The sequence below is a fragment of the Copidosoma floridanum genome, unplaced genomic scaffold, assembly GCF_036245765.1.
Source record: "Copidosoma floridanum isolate Cflo_tuat_1 unplaced genomic scaffold, Cflo_Japanese_pri ptg000006l, whole genome shotgun sequence".
NCBI classification, from domain to species: domain Eukaryota; kingdom Metazoa; phylum Arthropoda; class Insecta; order Hymenoptera; family Encyrtidae; genus Copidosoma; species Copidosoma floridanum.
This window is the reverse complement of record NW_028321883.1, coordinates 27,602,945-27,627,855: the sequence shown is the minus strand read 5'-3', so window position 1 is coordinate 27,627,855 and position 24,911 is coordinate 27,602,945. Positions and strand designations below refer to the sequence as shown.

General features: G+C 43.5%; 1 protein-coding gene across 8 annotated transcripts in view; it reads right to left on the bottom strand.

Annotated features, from left to right (window-relative positions):
- The window catches only part of LOC106647182 (thyrotroph embryonic factor), a 105,013-nt gene that overhangs the window by 31,622 nt on the left and 48,480 nt on the right, over positions 1-24,911 (bottom strand). For 3 of the 8 annotated variants that reach the window (XM_089588422.1, XM_014363461.2, XM_014363462.2), the window contains exon 1: positions 13,585-14,721. The exons of the other annotated variants lie outside the window; for them this stretch is intronic. In XM_089588422.1, coding sequence (XP_089444548.1) covers positions 13,585-13,867 — 283 coding nt within the window. In that variant the 5' untranslated portion in view covers positions 13,868-14,721. Of the gene's footprint in view, positions 1-13,584; positions 14,722-24,911 lie in introns of those variants that run through there. 8 annotated transcript variants of the gene reach the window in all.

Genomic DNA, 24,911 nt, shown 5'->3' with positions numbered 1-24,911 from the left:
AGAACGGTTTTTGGAAAAGTCACTCCGTAAAAAAAAAGAAAGTAATTAGCCACCTTTTAAAATTCTTGACACGGATATACGCTGAAATTTCAATTAAAAATCTCGAAAAAAAAAAAAACAGTACATCGACGTATTACATACACTTGAGTAGGCTCATAAAAAATTATCCGTTATATATTATACGGTACTGTAAAAATTGCTTCTATTTACAGTAGCTTTTTCCAACGAAAAATCAGAAACTGGCGACACACGAAAGAAACATAAAAGAAAGTGCGTAAAAATAGATTTTAGTTATTGGGTCAAAAAATAGCATCCAGATCAAAATTTACATAAGATTGAAGCTTCTTGCTCGTCCCATTCGCATGTTATCGTTCGAATGGATCAAATCTGGGAGAAATCAAAAAACCGGTCTGTAACTTTTGTAACATCATTTTCAAATTCAACAAGTCCAATTCATCGTAGATGTTTACATAAATTGGCAAAATCTGTTTGGATTGAAATGCAACTATTGAAAAAGTACCATTGAGCGCTTTGCTATTTTAACGCCTTTGCAGAAAGGAAGGTAATTTTTCAAAATTTTTGAAACAGTTTTAAAAAAAGAGTACCCCCTGGGACATGATCAACAAAGCAAGACCCACGCCAAATAACCATATCAAAAATTTTGTTCAGTAACATATTACGCACATCCACGATATCGAGCAATTTGGAAGAAAAGTTGCAAGAAAAGCTCCCTCAAAGAGAAAGAGATGAGATCACGTACACCTTAAAAGCACCCAAAAGCCCGTATAGGCAGCCGGAATCGTACGTGTGAGCGGGCGTGCTTTCACTTTCGCCCGCCGAAAATTTATACGCCAAGAGATCGAGGGCATTTTGTGTATATACCCAGCCTCCCTCCCTACCCACTTAATCACCAAGCGCCTATACGGCTCTCTCGCTTTTTTTCGAGCGAAACGGGCTCTCGCGTACTGCCGGTGTCCATTTTTTCTTCGCGCCTTCGATTTTAAACAGAGAGAGAAAGGTGAGCACACCAGCTGTATCGCTAACGGGGAATCTCCCTTTCTCGTGTAACGTGTGGGTCTATAAATATGGTGTACACCTTTTTTTACACGGGAGTCGATTTAACGAGCCAACAGCTTGTACCTTTGGAAAAAAAGGGAGAGAGGAGTCTGCTTCGTTCGAAAGGAGGATGCAGATGAAGAGAGTCCCCCTCGAGACTGCATGGGGTGGATGGCAATCGCTCGCGAGGGATTCTTGAAAGGAGGCGTTGAAAATAACAAAAATAATGACACGATGACACACCTGCTAACTCGTGTTTTTCCTTCACAATAGGAAATCTCCCTTCTTGGTACCTATACGCTTGATGCGCTAATATGAGAACCCGCTACTTCACCTGAGCCCCCCGTTTCTTCCGCATCGTGTAAACATTTTTGTACCTACACCCTTGCTGCAAGGAACCGTAACAGACCAATTGAGTTTTGATTTTTTTATTGTACGAATGAAAATAGAATCAGATAATTTTACACGTGTATACCCTCGAGACCTTCGGCTTTCATTCACACGAGTAAGTATGCGTATAAATAAATAAATCGATCACCCAAACGCTACACTATTAACTCCCTCGTTTCGATGAATATTCATTCCCGATCTCCCCTTTCCATACATGCGCGATAATTGCACCCATCATCATATAACATACACTCCCTCGATTCCAAAAGCGAGCGAACAAAAGATGAGAAATTGAGAAACCCACGCACCTCGACCAGCAACAACACCGGTTGGTCCGCGTGGCTCATGAATTAACGATTAACCCATCCATCCATCCATCTCTCGAAATAGGATTGAAAAGGAAAATAAGAAACGGAAAACTGCGTGGGCATATGCATGAGTATACCTTCGTGGACTCCAAGCTGTAGCATATATATAATATGTATACTTGCACGTGCGAGCATTGTAAACACGCAGTGGGTGCATCTAGAGCTGATGGGCATTTTATATCGGCGATAATTTTGCGCACATTAAATATATATTTTGTATATTATGTATCTATATAATTTGTGTTTGTAGGCCTCGAAGGGGTGCGATGGAAGAAGGAAGATCAATTTGAAGTGATGCGTATATCATGTGGGTTGATTTACGCCGAGATAACTATATAGTTTTCTCTCTCTATGTACCAGTAGATATCGGAGTTTGTATTTGTGTGCACATACATATGTTTTTAGGTACATGTCCGCGTTCTTTCATTATACTATGCTTTTTTTCATCCATGCGGACATTGATTTTACATTTATGCTTAGCGATGACCGTTTTTATACATGTACGTGGCTTTGTACGATTAATAAATTAATTTGTTTTCTGCAAAGGCGAATCAGAAGAAGCTATGATTACCATCGCCAGAGAGAAATTGACGTCACCGCGACACACAACTTCTTTTAGCGGTTCTAACAAAATCAGCTGCACACGTGGAGGTTCGTCTCACGAGGACGGCTGTACGAGAAAATAAAAATCGGCCCAATCGTTCCGGCGTGGCGTTTTCCTGTAAGATATCAAAAAATATCCCGTATAGACATTGGGCCTCTTCTACCGTACCCTTCCTGTCGTAGCCTTGTAAAACTCGCGCTTCTGCCAGTGTAGAGCCGCGGTTCTATCGGAACCAGTTTTATTACCGTGTGTACACGGATGCGCGTGTACGTATACGCGTGCGCCTGCAAGTGCCACCGCTGGGCGATGATGACGATGACGTGGACAAAAAAAATGGAGACTTCGCGTGTTACGACTTGGTCGTACGTATAGCGGCAATGGATCGGAAATTTTAGTCGCGTTTGCGGATGACAAAAAGAAACATTCATATACGTAGCTCACTGTGGTAATTTGCGTTTGAGATTTTTTTTCTTTTTTTTTTCTTTCAAACTTACTGCGCCGCATATCTGTCAGTATTCAACGTGTCAAGGATGAACTCTTACCTGGAACAGAAAGCAAAAACCGTTGATTAGAATCATAATAATCATCGATATAAAAATATATTATCTTGTATAATTTATTCAATATCTTATGAATGAAACATCATGTGTGTATGTGTGAATACGAAAAAAAATCATTAGAGCGTGACAAACTTTCGCATGACAATTCTCGGCTGTGCGATAATCAAGTGCATGTACGAGTAATGATTAATTATTGTACGATAACGTTAACCGATAAATCCAAGCGCCATCGGGTCTCTCGTGTATATAACCGTGTAATACCACATCCGATTGAGTAATTCGAGATTTTCGTATTAATTTTTGCCAACTTTCGCCCCCTTTCACTTTTGAACTGACGTCGGTGAGTTACTCAAAATTATATTGCAAAAATATACACCAATACGAACCAAAACGTTGAGTGCACATCTGTCAATCAAAAGAGAACCCAGTGCTCTTTTTTCTCATACAAAGTATATACAATATATGGTACATTAGGCGCAGCGAACCCCATGGCATACACAATATAGTCGCAATACTCGTGCTGCAAAGTGACAGTTAGTTACTTCACTTTCTATTACGTTGCGTCGTGCAAACGCCTAATTATCATCGGTACAGCAAACTCACGTGTGTACCTGTACACATCTATAGACTGCACGTGTACCTGCCCGCCACTGGTTACGCGCCCATCCTCGTACTTTTGATTTTTCTGGGTAAAAAAATTGTTTAAAAAAAGGGAGTCGAGTCGGGATCTTTTTCATGGAAAAAAAGTCCTTCCCGTACCACCCACCCACTCCCTCGTGCCAATCAAAAAAACAATGCAAGTATACCAACTTTTACGTACACCTTTCCTTTTCATTTCAATGAACATCGAGAAATACCGCGAAGGGAAAAAACACAGCCGAGAGATGCGCATGACGCGGAAGCGTTCGCGAAGAGGTGAGGGTACCGGGGAGGGGAGGGGACCCACGGCGCTCTGTACGTACCTATATATATATATACACGTGTACGAGCGAAAGGGGCCCCGAGCAGCGAAGAAGGAGGTGGTGTACCTATGTAATATATAGTGGCTGGGCTGGAGGTGGAGGGACCCGGAAGAGAGCGCGAGGTAGCCAGCGGCGCGGTACCGTATAAATGTATGGCTGGAGCGGCGGGGCGCGCCAGGCGCGCGGAGAAAGTGATCGCACGGCCCACGCTGCTTATATACCTGTACGTGCAGTTTTATATATAATACCTATATACTGTAAGTACCGGCTGCTGATGCCGTGAGGCCCCACTGATTCACTTCTCCCCTTTTTTTTTTTTTTTTTTTTTTTTTTTCTTTTTCTTCTGTTCTTTCTTTGTATCCCTCTATATATCCATCTCTGCGCCGTATGCCATATAGAGTTCTTTGTGCTCAGCTGTATTTATATGTAGCAGCGAGTTTAATACCTAAGTACATATAATATAATGTATGTACGTACATACAGGAAAAATGCCCAGCCGTACCTGTAGACCATTAAAATAAATACATATATATTTGTATCTTCCCATTGTGCAAATTCGATCGGCTAATTGTGCCCATGCCCGTGAGCATATAACATAATATGTGAAAGTGTCTACCCGAGTTCTAAGACTTGGAATGACTTTTCAAGTCATTTTTAATGACTTCAAGAGTGCGCAGCCCCTTATGTGTACACGTGCTGTTGTGATAGGAAAGCTTTCAACGTAATCAGGAGCTTTTAAAGCTCCTTTTGACTCTGTTGGAAATACAACGGTAAGGACACTAAAGGTCTCCTTGCAACTGTCATTTTGGAAGCACGCGTACTTATGGGTATCAGTTCGAGCGGATGATGATGTTCCCACAGAGCGCAGGGCTCCCCGACGTGGCACCTCGCGCAGGCATGTGTACACGTACAATATACCCTCTCTCTTTCGCACACTCCTTTCTCCCTCCTCTAACTTTTTTTTTTTTTTTTTTTTTTCGGTGAAAGTCTCGAGCCCCGTTCCCTCGCTGCTCGTCGGAGGTTTTTTTATTTTATTTTAAGATGCCCATTCGTTTTTAATTGATTTACGAGCTCCCCGAGCCTCTTTCTTCCTTCTACGCGGATTCCCCCCCCCCCTTTTTTTTTAACTGGCCCATACCTACAAGGCGGAGAAAAACCGGAGCTTCTTGCAAGTTGAACCATATAAGTATGCTGTTCTCGTTGTTAGCACGGGATGCGTTATTTACCACTGTAGGCCTCGCTTTTGTACGTGTGTGTATACAAAGGTCACGTCAGTACTGTCAACATAGGTATTTTCCAACGAAATCACGGAAAAAAGAAAGAAAAAAATGTCGAGCCCGGAGCCTTTGAGCAACGATAATTATCGGCTCGACGGCGCATCGCTCGATGGTTTGGAGTCGATCGGGGGCCTATTGAGCCGTCAGGTCCTTAGCGGTCTAGCCGCGGCGAGTGGAAGTAACGCGACGCGCTTACAAAGGAGCTTCCCCGAGTGTGTATAAATATATATATAGACACACAAGTGATCGTCTTTCTCTTTCGTTAAAAGGCGCGCCACTGCCATCGGAGTCTCGAGCTCCGCGCGACGAAAGTGAAAATCGGCTCCGACGTATACGTATACCGCACGAGAATCTATTTGCCTTTTGACTCGGAATCTCATGCCTCGAACGATCGGCTATTAAACATTGGATCTTTATTTTCTTCATCCGAGAACTTAATTGGCTCAGTATATATATATTATGATCGGCAAAGTTCCAAAATTGCTGCTTGTGTCGCGCTGGAAATTTCACACTTGGGGGAAAAAAAAAAAAAAAAAAAAAACATACACATGTTAATCGACTCTGCCACCGCGTAAAGAAAAATTTTCCTCTTTGACCGGTATTGTATATATATATAAGTATGAACCGAACGTCTGTTGTATTCATTTTCGACGTCTCAGTAGGTCAAACGATTCTTTGTTGTTTTTTTTTTTTTTTATTTTCTAACACGCGCACATTATACGCAAAGGTGTAGGAGCGCCTGTGCGGGCATTTGTCTTTTCGAAAGCCCCACGGCGGCAGCGAAGCACCACCCACGTAATTATTGTCAGGTGACGGACGGGTTTGCAAGGCATGGCCGATAAAACACATATACATGTACATACAGTTACGATGATAGCAAAGCGCCGAGGTGGGCGTGTATATTTTGTGTTTTTCACCGAGTTTTCGTTCGCGACGGACAACCGGGTGTACTTGTAAGGGCTGTCCTCTTGTAACGCGACGAAAAAAAGCTTTTAAGCCCGTACCCACCCACCCGAGCTCGTGACGCGCTAGGCAGATCAGAGCGAAATCGAAGCCCCTCAACGAAAGAATAAGGAACACACGCGCCCCGAAATGGATTTCTTAAATTGGATTTTTCAAGGTATAGCCGTAATGGGCTTTATTTATTTGAAAGGAATGAAAAAAAAAAAAAAAAAGAAGATCCCGTCCCAATACATACAGAAACACATCTGCTTTTCCCGGAAGCCAGAAAATTATCAAATCAACTCTAGTTATTGGTACTCGCGAGCGTGAACCGATAAGTTGTGTTAAGTACACGACTATGAACGCGCATTCTGAGGAAAACCACCAAGTGGGAAATATAAGAGAAGAAAAAAAAAAACACATCAATATATAAAAGCCGAAGCGTACACTGGTGTATATATGTGTATACGATACGCGAGTCAATCCGAGCGGTAGCGATCGAAAGAGAGCGCCGACACTCGAAACGCGATCAATCTTAATCCACTCTCTCTCTCGAGCGCTGCAGCGTGGCATTTTCTCGCCTCGAGTGGACGCACTGCACACACACACACAGACAGACGTAATTGGGTATAGATTTTTTTTTTTTTTTCTTTCGCGTTCAAGCTCCTCTCTCACACATGTGTCGTTCTGCTCGGCTTCTTGGGGCTTCGAGTCGACCTTAGCCAGGGTCGCGTGTGCTACGGTCTATACTGCTACGGTCACTGGGCCACGGTGATATTACTCTCCATTTTTTTTCGTCCTCCTATTGGTACATGTGTACGGGGACACAGGAGGGCGGAGATAATGTAGGAATGTAAGTGTACATCCATCCATCTTCGAGAGAGAGAGGCAACGCGTTCTGGGTCGGTTATTAGGAGAGAGAAAAGCGAGAGAAAAGAGCGTGAACCGGCATCATCGGGCGTACCGATAACGCCACGCTTACACACTCGCTTCCCGATAATCGCGCGCGCAAACAGATCTTTTAGTCCAGGGGAAAAAATTAAAGAGTGTGGGGGGGGGGGGCCTACAGATTAGATAAATCTCGGCGCGGATCGGGACTCTCTCGCTTCCTCGGGAGATATACGAAAATAGAAATTTCCACGTCCCTCCGCTAAGCTCTAGCCGCAAGTATACTGTTACAAGCGCTGCTGCACTGCTCCCCAAGGCCATCGTGCGCATGGAACACGTATACATACATCATACATACGTACACTCGTTATCGTCGACTTCGTCGTGGCTCGTACATTCATACATATGTATGTACGTGTAAGTGCATGCACGAGTCGGCGCGGTATAGGGTCATAGGTCGCAGCTTGTTCTCCCAATTTAAAACTCGGCGCGATCGGCAGCGGCGGCAAGATCGGCATGTTGTATATAGGTACCTACAAGCGCACTCGACTTATACTTGTATAAATATATATATACACATACCGCTGCTGCTGGCACTATTATATATATATGTATACTTTAAACACTGCGTCGTCGTCGCTGCTCTCGTTAAGCTACTCGTACTTTCGCGAATATGTCGTCGACCTCGGAACGATGGCTTGATATCATAATGCAATAACCAACATTTTTACAACCGGAGACTCGCGTGATGCGCATTTTTTGTTGATTTAACGTTGAAAAATTTAATAATGTGCACCTACATGTAAACTTGACACTGAGATATATAACACACGAAAATTTTACGGTGCAATGAGCCACTAGACAATTAAAACTGATGCCTAAGTTACCATTGACATGCGAACGGGCGAAATGCGTCCAAGTAGTACTAGCGTTAAAAAATTACGCACATCATCCTCGGGAAATAATTGACGTGTAGAGGTAAAAAAAAAAAAAAGGAAAAAATGACACTTATTCTATCGTATGGAGATGCACGATGCGTGTGTCAATGCAGTGGTGTGTATATGGTATATGGTCACGAGGCACCGGAAGATAATGGAATCGTGAGCACCGCGGGCGCCGCCACGTGATTCGGAAAACAAACACGACGTGTCAACTCGCTCGTCCGTTCTCTCTCCCGTTATATTTCGTTTTTCTCGCTCTCTCTCTCTCTTGCTTTGTGCGTAGGTACCTTTTTTCCTTTTTGGAAATGTTGGTGTACTTTGCGTTGAGAAATTCTTTTTTTTTTTTAATCTTTAAAAAAAGTAGATATGGGTATCCGAGTTGTCGAGGGAAATGATTTTCAAAGATAATGTAGGGAGGAAAGTGATAGTACACGCCTCGCGTCTGTCCTCTGCGTGAGAATTTTAAATGTTACCGAACGATTGATTTATTACATCCCTAACACGCCGTTTCCCAGTTTTTTATTTAACTTTACAATTAATTTTGTTTCCCGAGTAACACGTTATTTAACATTATTAAGTATATACAGTATACAAAAAAACCTGCATGTCCAATTTTATTTAAAATTCACAAGTTTGACTGAAAAAAACCTTTCTCCTCGATCAAATATTTTTTAAATGTGTGAAAAAAAAAAAAAAAATTACGCTCTTAGCGTGAAAGAGAAAAAAAAGAGGCTCTCACAGTCGTGTTCCACAAACACCTCATTGTTCTCGTTGAATTTTGAGTATACAGAAAACCCCCCACAAAAGACTTTCTCTTATCTAAACCTTGACCGAATAAAATCAACTCTTAAACAGCTCCTTATCGCCCCTCGCTATTGATCAACGCGATTCGATGCAAAAATAACAAAAAAAAACAAAAAAAAAATTTTGTAATCACCCATGATGATAATAATAATCGCAACAATGAAGAGTCCTCGGCGTCGAACGTGAATGGCGATCGAAAAAATAAAAAGACGAAGAACAAGTTCGATGTGCTTGCAACGTCCTCTGCTCCAGATTATACTTACATGCAAGCAGATCGTATGTAAGTATGTGTGAGCTCGTGTCTCATGCGTGTATGCGTATATTACTCTGATGGCGAGCTATGCATTATACGACCCACGTGCGCCTAAACTGCTCACACATGTTACGCTCATTAAACTACTGTTGCGTGTGTATATGCCGTGCACAGACGCAACGGGAGAGAAAACGAGAGCATGTAACAACGTAAGCGATGCACCGGCGAGGCTCTCCATAATATATATATATACACGCCGTACATACGCAGAGTCAAGTGATCAATTCAGCGTCCCTCTCTCTCTTTTTCTACTTTTTTTTTTTTTTTTTTTTTTTCATTCCTTTTTTTATCGCCATCATCATCAGTAAATGTCGTTTCTTCTGAATTCTCGACTCATCTTTTTTTTTTTTTTTTTCCTTTACAGATCGTAAAAATAATGTTGAAACGCCGACGAGATGGGGAAAAAAACGGTGCGTGAAATTTAATGAAAACCCGGCCTTGATACTTTACACGATGTGGTAACCGAAGGCCGGAGCCGATTGAGATACACATATAATATACATAAAACGCACACACTTTGAAGCTCGCATCAGTAGATAAGGTCGAATTTGGACAGACGGATCCGCATGTATATGACATATGCCTTTCGATCGGGTTTCAGTTTTAATTATGTATATGATTTCGGGGATTTCCCGGGTTTATCGATGTACGGGAGAGATATACCACTTACAGTAAACGAGGATGGGTGTACGAACTGTACTATTTTCACTTGGTAGGGAGCTTTCGAAGCTTCCACCGAACTGATGTAAATTACACACATCATTAAAAAAAAAAAAAAAAAAAGGAAAAGAGCATCATTCCATTCATTGTTCCCAACAAGCTCACACGAAACGCGAACACGTGTACTTTGTATCAAAAATCCGACGTCAAAACAAAATCCATTCACGACTTCCGCATCGCATAGTTTAAAGCGCTATATTGAAATAAAAAGAAAAAAAAAAAAAAAAAAAAAAAAAGAAAAGAATCTTATATTTATTCATTTTAGTACGGTTTTGCTGGAATATGTAATGAAAAAATATACATGTTACATGCAAGATCACGAGCATCACGAGGAGATGCAAATACACTTATATATGTATCCGCCTAAGGAAGCCGCACAGCATGTAAATACACATTTGTATGCTCGCATATACGCAAACGGACAGACGTATTGAAATTTATCGCGTAAAATTCATAACTGTGGGCACGCAAGTGGGTGCATAATACACAGTTCGACGTATTTGCACACAAGTACGAGGGAAAACAAGGGGGGAGGTAAAAAAAAAAGCAGTTCACGTGCTCTGCGCGATTCACTTCCGAGCTACATGCCTACACCTATACGTGTTACGTACACACACAAACAAAGGGCTTATTATAATACCTATAAATACATAGTATACACGGAAGAGGAAGGCTGCAAAGAGAGAGAGGGTGTATGTTAAAACATGCCACGTTCATATATTATATTTGTATACCTCATGAGCATCGGGGAGAAAAGAGGATTACATCTATCGGCGAGGGTGCATATATGCTGTACGAGCTGTTGGTTGGTGTGTAGTGCATAAAGTGCTGATGAGGTGAAAGCTTGGCTGTCAGTGGGTGCAACATCGATGTTCGTCTGGATGGGTGTGCGAGCTTTTTCGGATAAAGATAACGAGCCACGCTGTGCTTTGCGCGCTTGGGACTAATGATGTTTCTGCTTTTTTTTTTTCTCTAATTAGAGGGTGCCATAACGCCAAGAGCGTCACGTTGCTCGATACGATGAAGAAGGGGAAGTGTAAAAAAAAATATTGCGACGAAAAGGGGACATGTAGGCGGTCGAAGGAATAAAAAAAAAAAAAAAAAAAAAAAAGATGACGAAACGCGGCGTAAACAATGATTTAACAGCTGGAGCAAGTGCAACGATTGCGTAAGCGCCAGACTCTCGGCTTCTGTGCGTTTACTTGTAAAAAAAAAAAAAAATAAACGTTGAGATACACGCGATTACCGCGCGTCGTGTGTTTATCGAGATGCCGATACGACCGTGAATTTCGGAATCGGAGCAACATTTACGTGAGATTATATTATTTGATGTTGTACTGCGTGAATTACCGTCGTCGTGCATTTTTTCCACCTTTTATTTTCGTTACACTTATTTGGTTGGTATATTAAAACGAAAGCAGTTGTTTCTCCTCTTTGTACACGCGCTCTTTCGGCCAAAGACGCGTGTATTTGATGTCGCGAGCGAAAGAGAAATGATAGCGCGTCTGTTTGGATTGTGGTATGAAAAAAAGGGGAACGACAGACACCCGAAAGAAAGGATTGTATTCTTCGAGTCTTCTTCAAAGATATAGGTATATACACACCATCATGATAAAGGTAAAAAAAAAAAAACCGAGGCGCGAAAAGCCTTGACACCGGCGACAACTTGTATGTTTTCCACTAAACAAGTGGGTGGGACACAACGTGCAGTATCGGTTGTACACACGTTGATTCGCCTGTCGCTCTTTGCACCTGACTCTCCAAGAGCCGCATTATGCGCTCAAACAGACGTGCCTTTCTTCTTCTTCTTCTTCTTCGTCTCAAAAAAAAAGGCACAACGATGGATGGAAGGAGAGAAATAAATAACCGACGACGACTCAGGCAACGGGGACAATTTCACGACCTTCCCGGCATTGTTGTGTGTGTGCGCGCGGGGTCTTTCGCGGGTGGCCACGTGGCGATTAGCATAAATAAGTTACGAGGAGACACGCCGAAGCAGCCCATGCACAAGACGGAGAGGAGGAAAACGATAACGCGTGCGCTCGCGCGTGTATATCGTACACACACACACACACACACATGTACGTACGTGCACGTATACATGTAGCACGAAATATGCAATCGCCGGCCCATTATGCAAGAGCCACACACATAATTAGTATTTCTTTCTTTTTTTTTTTTTTTGTTTTGTTTGTTTTCTTCTTCTTCGTCTCTCCTCTCGGGTCCTACTCTGCATGCGTGTCGTGTTAGTTTATTTTCTGAAAGAAGCGCGAAACCGTGCACACACCGAAAGGAGCTCCGCCGCTCAAAGAAAAAGCGACCAAGCTCCTTCTCGTTCTCGTGGATTGTTTGCTCCAAGAGATAAAACACACCTCTCTTCTCCCCCCCCCCTTTTTTTTTTTTTTTTTTTTTACTATGTCCACGTATTACAGTATATATACCTATACATTTCATGAAAACACGTAAATCCCAGCCCACGAGGGAAGGTGGAGCGGAATCGAAAAGCAAAATGATGAACGATCGATTTTTATTTGAATAATGATTATTCCAGCGGAGCCGGGAGCGGAAGGTCGGCCGGCGTTAATGAAAAGAAAGATTTTCAAGGCGAGCGCTCTTTATCGCCGATAAAAATTGCCCGTCGTCGTCGCTGCACGCGCGTGCGTCCGCACATTCACATAATACATTTCCATGCGCTCGTCGGCGGACCATATACGTATACACTCGTTTTCCTGAACCGATATTTTGTTTTTCTATGGAGAGAGAATATGTATGGTATTATTGCACGGCAACCTTAACTCCATTGACCTCAAGCCGCTCATGGCGATGCCTCGGTTTGGTATCGTTTGCAAACCAGATGTGCTCGATACTCATTATCATCGGCGTAGTTTTTCATTTTAATTTTCCTACTTGCACTAGCGGACGCAAAAAAAAAAAAAAAAAACGCGTGCGACTTTGCCATGTGAGGATATACCATACAAATGTATATCAACAATCATGGGTTGATTTGCCGAGCGTCACAACCAAACAGTGTTTTGCTAAGGGTGGCCCTGCACAGGGCACTCGAATAAGTAACGTGGCTCGTAGAAAAATCCACTCGGGACGCGTATTTGTTGAAAGCGTTTTTAATAAAAAAAAAAATTAAGTAATTTCGAAAGTGTATATCTCGACCGATCCGACCTGCCAGCCAGACGACGGCGACTCGTAATATATAACGCTTGTGTACACATTTATCCGTATCTGGCTTCAATTCTTATGTAATTGCAGCGAAATGAAAGAAAAGAAAAAAAAAAAAAAAAAAAAGTTGTCTCGGCGCAATATTACGAGGGACAATGAGACCACGCAGCGATGAGAATCATTGCACCGATAATCTTATCGTTTACCCGTACAACGATCACGTTATATCTATATGTATCTAAGACACAGAGAAAATAGGGGGGTGTTTATTTCCATCGCGCATTTGAATCCCATGACTATATATTCAGATAATCAAGCCGATGGCTTCTATAAATACATTGTCTCCTCGGTCATCTTCTTCTTCTTCTTCTGCACAACGTAAACATGTGAAAAAAAAAAAAAAAAAAACAGCACCGAGATTAAAGCCCTCGGGGGGAGAGATGGGTATATATATGACGACTTTTCACAAAACAATATCTGTTTTACCTGTATACAATATATATATAATATTATGCAAATAGCCCGAAATGTGAAAGAACGCGATGATGGATGATATATGGGAGTATGATCGTGAATGGATGTTACCGTTCATGTAAACGTGATGCTGGCGCCACAGGTGTTGGTACTGGGTCCACCTGCTGCTCGCGCTGTCCTCGTGGAGCGATGGCAGGGGCGCGTGTATCTGGTGGGCGTGGGTTGTCGGGGGCATCGACGAGGGCGGAGGCGGTTGGGGTGGCTGCTGTTGCGGATTGTGCGCAGGCGCGACAACTATGTGCGGATGCGGAGCCTGAGGACCCTGTGGCTGCTGTTGGGGGTGGTGCAGCAGCGCACTCGGCACAGGTGGCGGTACCAATTGCTGATACTCCATTTTTCTTTTTTTTTTTTTTCTTCCTTTTACAGTTCAAAGGGGTTCAACTCTTTACTTTTATCCAATAGAGGGGTGGGGGGTCAAAACTCAGGGGGGCGCACTCGCGGCTCTAGCGAGGCATTTAAGTCTCTTGGCCGCGCAACCGCGCACCCACTTGTACACCCTGTCCGCGCGCACTTTCGACAAATCAACACAATTTTCTCCAATTGTAAATTATAGTTCCTGCGACGCATCAACAATTTATCGTGGACACTCGCCGGTCACCGTTGTGTTCGTTTGTATGTACACACGCACCCACGTAAAAAAAACCACACACATATATATGCTTGTAAAGAACATCACATGCACGGGGCACACATGATCAAAGGTGATGGTCCCTTTCGAGCACAAGACGGCACACAGCTGTAATCAACAACCACCCACTGTCTGGTGGGGGGAGGAAGGGAGGGTGGGAAAGTACATGTGATACACAAACGGCCGATAGGAAAATATATGTACGACGTGCTCGTGGTCGCGCTTATAGGCGATGGCCTTGAGCCGGCAAAGATGAGCGCTTTATCGCGCTCTCGCTCGCCCGCAGAGCATCGTCGCGATCGACCAACAGCCTCACCGAGTCGAAACACCACGAGAGCTTTTGCCTCGAGACGTGCAAGCACCCATTTGTCGGGAGCTTCGAATAAATGCAACGACTCCCGAATCACGAAACAAAAGAATGGAAGAGACAAGCCGCGCTACACTCGAGCCGATCTGAGCTTATGTATATATACAGATGTTACTATACACGCACCGCAGCGAGCACACGCGACGCGTCCGAGTACGTCGTCGCGACGACTGTCAAAACGCTGGGTGCTCGCGGCAGCGGTATAGCCAGCCGAGAGAGAGCACGTTGCTCGCCGGCCGCCTCGCTCGAGAGGGGGTGGCCGCCGCCGCCGTCGGTGGTTGTAACACACGCTCTCCGCCGATGCTGCCTATAGCGGCCCGAGAGGAAGAGAGGGTGTCGCGCCAGCCGCCGATTGGCCCGACCGAATGGGTGGGGAGCGGCTCGAGAGGCGCCAGGGGGAGGGGGGAGACACAAGCCTCCTACTATATATCTACTCCGCGGTATATATAGCTCGTGCGAGAGCGAAGGCGGAAGTCGAGAGGAGAGCTTGAGCTATATATAAAAGCACACACGGGCGTAAGTAGGTATACCGATTATACGGTCAGACGGACGGATGATGCAGACCGGCCGAGTTTTCTCTTTCTATTTGGAGGTACCTATATATACCCACCCATGATGCCCCATGTACGAGCTCACCGTTATACTTTCCTCCTTCCATGGTCTTCCATAGGGGTAAACGGTACAGTTGTTGACCCCCCGATAGTGATTGACCGCCACATGCATTTTTAAATGGATCCTTTATATATAGATCTACAAATTATACAGGGGTCAATCACTACCTTAAGGTGTCAATAACTGTAGCGTTTACCACTAGTTGAATTTTTTTTTTTTTTTCTTTTTCATTACAAGCGCCAGTGCACGGGTGGATTTTTCCGAGCGAGCTTTTTCCCTCTTTCTGCGCTACGCTGCTCATACGTTCATATATTTGATCGGTACCTACACTCTACGAGTATCCTAAATGTCTAGGTACTACATCTTTATCTCTAGCGGGGTAATGCACCTATAATGTTACGTGAAATGAAAAGCGCTTTTTTCCGCTGATTAGAAAGACTCTTCCTTTTTCTCACGATAACGTACGCGTGATGTATGATATATACCGCCGTCTCCCCCCTTTTATTGCTCTTTCGTGGCGGTGTTTCATATAATATGTCCTTTAATTAACTCAAACGGTTTGAGCTTTTTTTTTTTTTTTTTGTGTTTTTTCTAGATATGTTATCGCGGGGAGCAACGTAGACTGGCCGGACTCTGTCAATTTATGCTTGGGTTATCGGACGCCAAGTTGGGGAAAATAGAAAAAAAAAAAGTTATCATCGAAAATATGAAAGTCAACGCTTGTGCCAACATCTCGTATATATGAGCTCGTAAAGTGAAACGTGTACGAGACACACGTGGAACATGCAGGAAGTGAACAGCCGCTGGTTAACGGTGCACTTATTTTCATTTTACAATAAAATTTGAGCCCAAGAATTTTTCCGTCTGCCGTACTTTGTGTTGCATGTACACGCAAAAATCGCGTTATCTCTTTTCGATTTTGGACATTTTTCACGGATCGCTTTCCACCCTAGCGAGAGAAACTACATCGGTTCCATTTAAATTCCCTGTAAGCTGTCACTCTAACGAGATAAGCGGGGACACTTTTCATCGCATTATGTGTACGGTGCAGGTAAAGTATCGAGACACGCGTCAGGTACATTACACGTCCTCCCGTTTGATTTTCACTTATCTCCATCATCGGTTTATGCATTAAGAGTACACGTAGTAGTTTATTTTTCCTCTGCTCTAAAAATAACACCTATGCGGGAGAGACAAAAACTTTCGTTTTCTTTTCGATCCGCTATTTGCACGCGCGTAACATTTAATAATAATAAAAAAAAAACAAACGGTCCAACAGAGCCGAAGCGAAATTTTTTCCAATAATCTACGCGTGAGCATTATTTGCGGTGTTTTTTTTTTCATACAGTTGGAGAGTGGCGCGTTTTCAGTTTCCATTGCGGCACTCGTTTACTTGTATTGTTTAACGGTACTGCGCATCGCGTAAGCCTCGCTGTTGTTGTCGTGCTTGAGGTACGTTTTTTTTTTTAACTCGTGAAAATTTGTAATTGAGGATAATTAATATAATTCGACGTGGTAACAATAACGACGATGGTGACGTGTCACTTTTAGCCCGTGAACGATAATTTTACCCAGATTTTTTAAACGGAGGAACCTTGAGCCCTGTCCACGTGTCCGTGCATCAACATGGTTGAAGAAAAGCTGCTCGCTGTAGCGTGTATTTACTGCACTTCCGCGTTGTCCGGAATCCCAACGCGTGCGCGCACAAGAAAGGTATCTATAACTTTTCTCCGGTACGACTTGCCATCGAGTGTATAAGGATGCGTTGTCTGTGGGGGAAAAAGAGAGAGTGACGCGAGATCGTGGATATCACTTTTTGATGGGTACATAAATTGCAGGGGATCTATGGAGCGAAGACACGGTGTTTTCTTCTCCATCAGGGACGGTTGGACTCGAGCACGAGGTCTTGTGTGAACTTATAGATTTTTAGGACTGGTGGAAAGCAGTCCGCGCACATAGTTTTTTTTTTTTTTTTCTTTCTTATTTCGTACAAGGGTTTTTTTTCTGAGATGGAAATCTTCTATATGAGACTCGAAAATAACAGACGACCGAAGGACCATGTCCTCGAAGCCCCGGAGCAGTAGTGATCTAATTTAATTTCTGCAAGTAAAATGTTCTTGCGTATTGAGCTACGTACGATGCTTCAGTTACAAATACTATTGTTCTTCCGACTGGGCCATGCGACACTGGTAACATATTTTAATCAACTTTTTGGTACATAAAAAAAAAAAAAAAAATTCTAGCTGTACAGATACATCCCAATGAAACATTTATTTCACAGAATTCAATCAACTCGTCTGATGGAGTAATTTGCCAATACCTCCAAGCGCAAAAATCTCTCGCGCCAAGATATAGATCACTTGGTTTGGAATCATGCTTTTGTACGTCACATATAACACACACGCGCCGTATTATGGACTCCCGGCGTATAGAGATTTATTACTTTCTAAACGATTGCTTATCTATAATCATGCCTTTTATTTAACCAAGTGAAATACAAACGAATGGCTTTGTTTCCGAGATAAGCCTCAAATTGATCTCTGCGAAAACCAAAAGTTTCATTGTTCGCGATATCTTTCAACTATTTTTCGGTCGAAAAAATTAATTGGTTTCTCTCCAAGTGCGCAAATCAACGCATACATGGGTTGAAAAATCCACTTGTTGTGCGATTGACACTGACTCTCGGAGAAAAAACATCAGGATGGGATCTAAAAATACGGCGACGAGTGTAATCATCCAACGTGTTAAATTACGAGTAGAATACGAAGGTATAGGTGGAAAAAAAAGAAGAAGAAGGATAATTGCAAGCAGCCGTTTATTGGAAGAAATTTATCTTTCCACATTTTATTATGCTAAGCTAATGGCACGTATGCAATTACATAAAGGCACGTCTGAATTATACGCTTTATTGAATTGTACGATGGATCGTGATAGTGGTACTTACACGCGCGCGCATTATTCAGTTGAGGGGAAGAAAAAAAAAAAAGAAGAAAAAAAAAAAATTGTACGAGTAAAGGTAAATTTAAACACCGAGTACGGGGGAGATGCAGAGAGAGACTTGAATGCTTGAGAAACGCGGGTAATAAAAGGATCGAGGATAGAGCCAACCTGTTGATATCCTCCGGTGATGGGATTACTATTTGTTGCACGTATTTGCCAACCGTTTAATTTATCAACTCGCGATGGTAACATAAATGTGCCAAACGTGAAATGTACGACGATGATGAGCGATAAAGTATTGAAGACAAAGCCTTGGGTGTTAAAGTATCAAAATGTACACTATATCCAGCCAATACACATCATCGTTGCTACAATAACCATCAGAGGTGCAATTGAAAAGAGCAGAAATTGACTCCTCGCGAGCCCGGAGATCTTGACCTCGATCTCACCGAAAATTCTCCGCGTCCCTTCAAACCGTAGACCGTATAAAACCAACACACACACACACACAAGCTTTGAAAAAAAAAAAAAAGCGAGCGAGACGTATAGAGAGCGCGTGTAAATACGATACGAATGAAAAAGAGAAAGAGTACGGACACACGCGCGCAAAAAAAAAAAAAAAAAAGCATTAATAAACGAAGGAGAGGAGCCTCGTATCCCCCGATCCCTGGCTACCCATACACTTACGCTGCACACGAACGAGGTGAAAGCCGCCGAAAGTGGTTCCTCGAGTTTCGGCTGGCTCCCTGGTCCGGCTCCTTCTCCGCCTCTCCTTTCGGGCCTTTCTCTTTCTCGGGCCTCTCGACTCCCTGTTTTCGCGGTTGCCCAACTTCCGCGTGGAGAAAAAAAAAAAAAGAGGGGCGCCCACTGCGCGAGCGTCCGAAATCTCACCGTCCTCGGAGAAACTTTGGATTAAAAGTCGATCGTGAGGCGACGCCGGTCCTTTTGTTACATACGTTTTTTACTAAGCCAAAAAATTCATCCCGCATACTCCTCCCCTTTGGGACAAAAAATGTCCATCCCTCAATTTCAGCAATTACAGGATGGCGAGGTGCAGCCACCTCCAACCTACAGTACCTGTAAAACTCGGGGGGCCATTTTTTTTTCTGGTTTTACCATAGCAAGGCAGGTCGCGTGGGGCATCTGCACATACATGAGGGAGACGAGGAGAGAGAAAGTTTTGGCGCTGCCAATTGCGCTAATTTGGCGCAATTGTCTAGATAATTATATTCTTGGTTATTGGAGCTTCTTGGGGGTTTTAACGGAAGAAGAGACCGATTTTTCGCTATTGCAATACCCAAGTCGCCGCTTGTCCGTCGCGCTTTAAATCCGAGCAAAGATTAATCATCGCGCGGGTCGAAAAAAAAAAAAAAACCAAAAAAAACACAGACCGTAATCTGAAAAATCTTGACCGACGCACGAAAGTCGGCCAAAAATCCGAGAGCCTGCAGCCAAGGACTCGGACTTTCTCGACGAGCAACAACAACCCCCCCGGGGACTCTGCGTGAGCGCGCGAGATATACCTAACTAGAGACGCGTTTATAAAAAGAAAAAAAAAATGGCCATTTCGTGGTTTCGTCACACGGAAACGAGTTTGCACGCGAGCGTAGTAGCATCGGGATAGACGATCTCGGAGCTGCTGCGTGCACTTACGTGCGAGAGGCTGTTGTTGTTGTTGTTGTTGTTTCTTTTTTTTCTTTTCCTGCGTATCTTTCCTCAAGTGGCCCGTCTCGTTCCGCCTTTCCTTCGCCAGCGGCACACTTTCGATTTCGGGGGCCCGAAAAAAAACGAGGTCGGGACGCACGGAGGCCTTTTCGGGCTCTCTTTTATTCGAGCTAAGCGCGCGCGGCTGACCTGGAATCCGTTACAATGTACACCAAAACCTCGCGCCACGTACATTATCGGACAGCTGCTCCGGTTAGAGAAATTTCGTCATTAATTTTCGATCATCATCGACATCGCATCCAACACGTAGCGTATAAAATAAATTGTTATTAATTGCACGCGCGTAATCGTCAAGGCATCAAAGTTACCCTACGTTGTCTATACTCGCCTATTGATTTTATGCCACGAAGACTAGGTACGTGCCGATCATCGTATGCCGAAGAGCGGAGACGATCTCTTAGATCATTTTAATTCATTACGCGCCGCGTAATATGTACTAGCTGTACGGCGCATTTGAATATACTCGAAAACAAACATATTTATTAGCCAGTCTTACGATGGTCGTAAAGCTATTATGGGCGAATTTTTTTTCATAAACTCCTACTTCGTCTCGTGTTTTCCGTGTGTTGTAAGATCGTCAGCTTGGCGGCTGTTGCATCGTTTGCGTTGCTTGCACCGATCGTTAAATACACGCGAATAGCAATAACAGTGTGGGCTCCGTATAGGTGTACTCTATTCGTTTCATTGGGTGAATCTCGTCGTAAAAAATAGAGATAAATTACATTGTGTGCGAGTAACTAATGCTATTCGTCATTAAAACCGAACAAGTGAATGTGTTTACGGGCCTTTGGAAAAAAGAAACTTTACATCCGTTGCGTAAATTGTGCCGTTCAAAAGGGTGTGCATCAGAGTCACGGAAATTTGCAACCGACGAGCAGAGATGTAAAACTCTTTTCCCTCGACGATGCGGACACGTCGAAATTAAAAAATATGTACCTGCGCGTTGAAAAAAAAAAAAAAAAAAAAATCGGACAGTATAATATATAAGATCGGCTGCCGCTGCTGTCTTTTAAAAGTCTCTTACGCCGATGGACGTTTGTGTGCTGCGGGTTCCGCTGTGACTTTGATTGGTAAACGTTTGCCGATTCAACGAAAGTCATGCCCCGGAGATTGGACGAGATCTCGCGATTAAAGTTTCTTTAATTTTTTTCGGTAAACGCGGGATCAAATTGAAATTTATTCACAAATTTCCGTCAAGTACGGGTATTGTATGGCTCGAAAAAAACATGCGACAAACTCGCTAGAACACGAAGCTCCAGTGTTGCGCAACTGGTGCGCTACGAGTACCAATTTTCTCTGTCGATCGCCGATACAGATAATCGACACGCGAAAAAACATAAAAATATACGATTTTGCGAGTGGCAAAATCCAAATGAAGTGTACTTAAGTGTGATGAAACGTGGCAACTTCAATTGCCGATTTTCCACCCTCGCACCTGCGCCCGTCATCGATTTCATTTTTTTTTTCCAGCACTAAGCCGGAACTTAAACCGTACACCCATTGAGTAACATCAGCAGCTCATCGCGCACACGAGTATATAATAAGCTTAAGCTCGAAATCTACCGGCAGAAGGAGACAAAAAAAGCATCCGATGTATCGAACTACAAATAAAAAAAAAAAAAAAAAAAAAAGGTAAAGGTTGCAACAAAGCGAAATGAAGAAGAAACAAAATAATCCGCGTGCTCGCTAATCTGTATCGAAAGGACGGGGCAGCGTATACTTGGTTCTCATGGCTCATGCACGCCCTACAACAAATGACGGCGTGTCCTCGGCAGGATAATCTCATGTGGTTTTCGCGGGGGCACCACACACCCGCAAGCACAAGGGAAGAACACATCTCAGGTTTCCGTCGATCCTCGTACAATGTGTATTTTTACGTGTTGCGCGCAGCGGAGAGGTTTAGCGGTGCGGTTTAGCCTTTCCGTCCCTCTGACGGAGGTCCTTCCCCCTCCCCATTTTTTGAGAAAGACAAAAACCCGCTCGGGAGAGGCGGTGGAAGGTGAAGGAGACGAATATCTCCACAGAGCGTTTATTTACTCACCCATTGGAGATCCGAATTAGCGTATCGGCACAACAGAAGTCTAATTCAAGCGACAGTCTCAATATAACAACAATAACAATAATAGTACGTAATACGTACACCCCCCCCCTATTTTAATCCAACAATGATTAAACGACTGCATTGTTGGGCAGGACGCACCCCTCGAGACAACATCAGGTATATTCTCTTCTTCTTCCCCTCGCGCGCCCGTCCGAGTAGGGAATAATAGCACACGCGTACTTGTCAGCAGCAGACTCGTACATATACCTCGACCTTGTAAACACACGCGAAACGCCCGTAATATATTATACATACGCGCGAGCGTTATTGCCAACTCTATGTTTGACCATACGCGATAATTGTTTGTGCTATATCGTGGCTGTTATTTTTGCGATTGTCGTTGCTATGTTATCTCAACCGGTGCTGTACATAATGCGTACATACTTACGGGAGCGTGAGTAAAGGGAACGGACAGCGAAAGGCCGCAAGCTCGACTACCTATATACCCTACACACATATATATATAAGGAGGAAACTCGAGACGCCTCGTATAACTATACACATAGTGTCTCGGACAAATCATCCGTTTGTACGTTGCTTTGCGCCCAACGAGACGAGCAATGATGCCGAGTGAAATGTGGCCTCCGGCGTATCGTGTCCCCGCGAGATTTTTGCGTCTACGGTGGGTAAGTACGCGCTTTTTTTCTTTTTTTTTTCTCTCGAAAAACATGAGCATGTACGATCGATGCGGTGCGTGTACCTATGAAATCTGCTCCGTGTTTTGCGCGTCGCTGGGTGTATTATGACGTTAACGGGGTAATGAGCACCACGCCGACGTGGACGAGAATAATCGCTGTCCACGACAGGATAGACATAATGTCATTTGACTGGGATTTCGTTAACAGGTGCCTACTAATTGCGATTTACTTTTCTCCCCGATGGTAAAATCCTTTCTTTTTTTTTTTTTGCCTCCGCAGTGCCATATGTGAAACAAATAGTTACCAAAAGAAAAAAAAAAAAAATGGAGGAAATGGATAATAACGGAATTTCATTTTCCGTTGTGATTTTCTACATATACTTTTACATATGGAGCTGAAAAATGTGTGTATATTTTATCAGTAAAGGATCTCGGCTCCATAATATCGAGCGTTTTCTTTTTACTTACATAGAAAATGTACATTATACACATGCATGTACACTTGTCCGATGCACTCTCTATAGTACCGCATGGAATATAAACTCGTTTGTACTCACCGTTGCGACAAGTTATTTTTATTAAACTCCAAAACCATGTATAAATAGTAATATCATACACACCATGACGTATTCCCACAATAACGTAGCGAGTGACAAAGTTTGCCTCGATGCGAAAAAAAAAGAAAAAAAAAAAGAAAAAAAAAATACACATGTCCGCCGGACGTTTTGTGTGCGCCTCCGGCGGACGTAGTTACCTTTTTTCTGTACCCTATATATGTATGTATACACGTGTCTATGCTCACAAACACGAAGACTCGTGACTTTGAGAATAAAAATGATGATAATAGCTGAAATAACAATAAGGCGGGAGCAACCAAGCGAGCCTCGATTCCACCTCTTATTTTTCACATGCGAGTTTTTCCATTCCCCCCGACACAAATGTGTGTGCAACGTATAGCTTGAGCACTATTACGCGTTACATTTCCACGAAAATGAAAAAAAAAAAAAAAAAGAGACTCCGAGCCGCGGGGTAATCGCACAACTGCTAATTAATCGATCGGCCCCGATTGCGATCTCCCGAAACTAAACTATATACTTTCCCCTATATGCGATCGAAATTCGCTCGTATATACCATCTAAAAACCAGATCGGCAGATATCCAAGTTGGTGCACCAGCGGCGAAAGTGTATCCTGTAGCGTACTCGCTGGCACATAGACATATAAAAAAGGATGCGCGCAGATCCTTATTTAAATCCATGGGTATCGCGACGAATCACCGGCGCCGTGGAAAGCGGAGTGGCTCCGATTATTCCCGGCCCGTATAGGTTGAACGTTTGTTCCTCCGCTATGGCACAATCAGTCGCGAAACACCGCATCAACGGGAGTAACTGTACAGTATCCGAAAACAAGCGCCTTCATTTTTATCTTTTCAGGAACGAAATGTCCTGCTCGGGCGAAGGAAGAAGAGTATAGGTACAGAAAGAGAGAAGCACAGTGTGGCTGGCGGTAACGAGAGGCCATCGTGTGCACATACGCAAAAGACTGGACGGGACGTGACGTCACAAGGCCATCTCTCTTTCTCTCGTGTTTTCGTATCGTCATACACCGCGCTCGTTTACAGTGATTTTTTTTCCCCAGCAGGACATTGCTAAAAAATTGCTACCCATCGCTCTCATGTGCGTATATACACGGTCCGAAAAACGCACGTATAGATACACGCGTAGTATATAAGCAAAGTACTATGCAAACAAACGTCGAGAACAGACCATCGATGTATATAAAATAAGTCTCGCATCTCACGGCTAATGAATGTCCGGAGCAGCTACTTGTAGACGTATCGCCCGACACAATGGACGGCTATCCTTTCCCCGTCGCACGCGACCACTGCGGTTTATGTACCTATACATACTATCCCCGTCCGTATGCTTTCCCCATAATTTTTGAAGCGTGGAAAATAATTAAACGCGCGTTTGCACTGCAGATAGATCGAACTGCTACATAGCCATTCATGCATCTCCTTTGTGTGCGTAATATATTAGGTGAAGGGTACATTATACGCTTGGTGGGTACAATGAGTAGCGCCAAGTATATATGTGTAAGTACAGGCGGAAGCAATTAAAGTCGTCAGCCGTCGGGCAGGCATGTGCTTCCAGAGCTTTCGGCGGAAAAGCGGGTTTCCTCGATTTGCGGTGAGAATTTTCTTGGTTATTTGGACACGTGGATTATTCATTGCTGTGGTTTGGCATATTGGCGCGCCTACACAGCGATACGCGTGATAAATCAGTTCTCATCACTAGACCGATCGTGTAATGACTTTCGCTATTTATTGCGAATCTCCATACTCGCGGGCTGCTTGTGTCTTCGTCGAT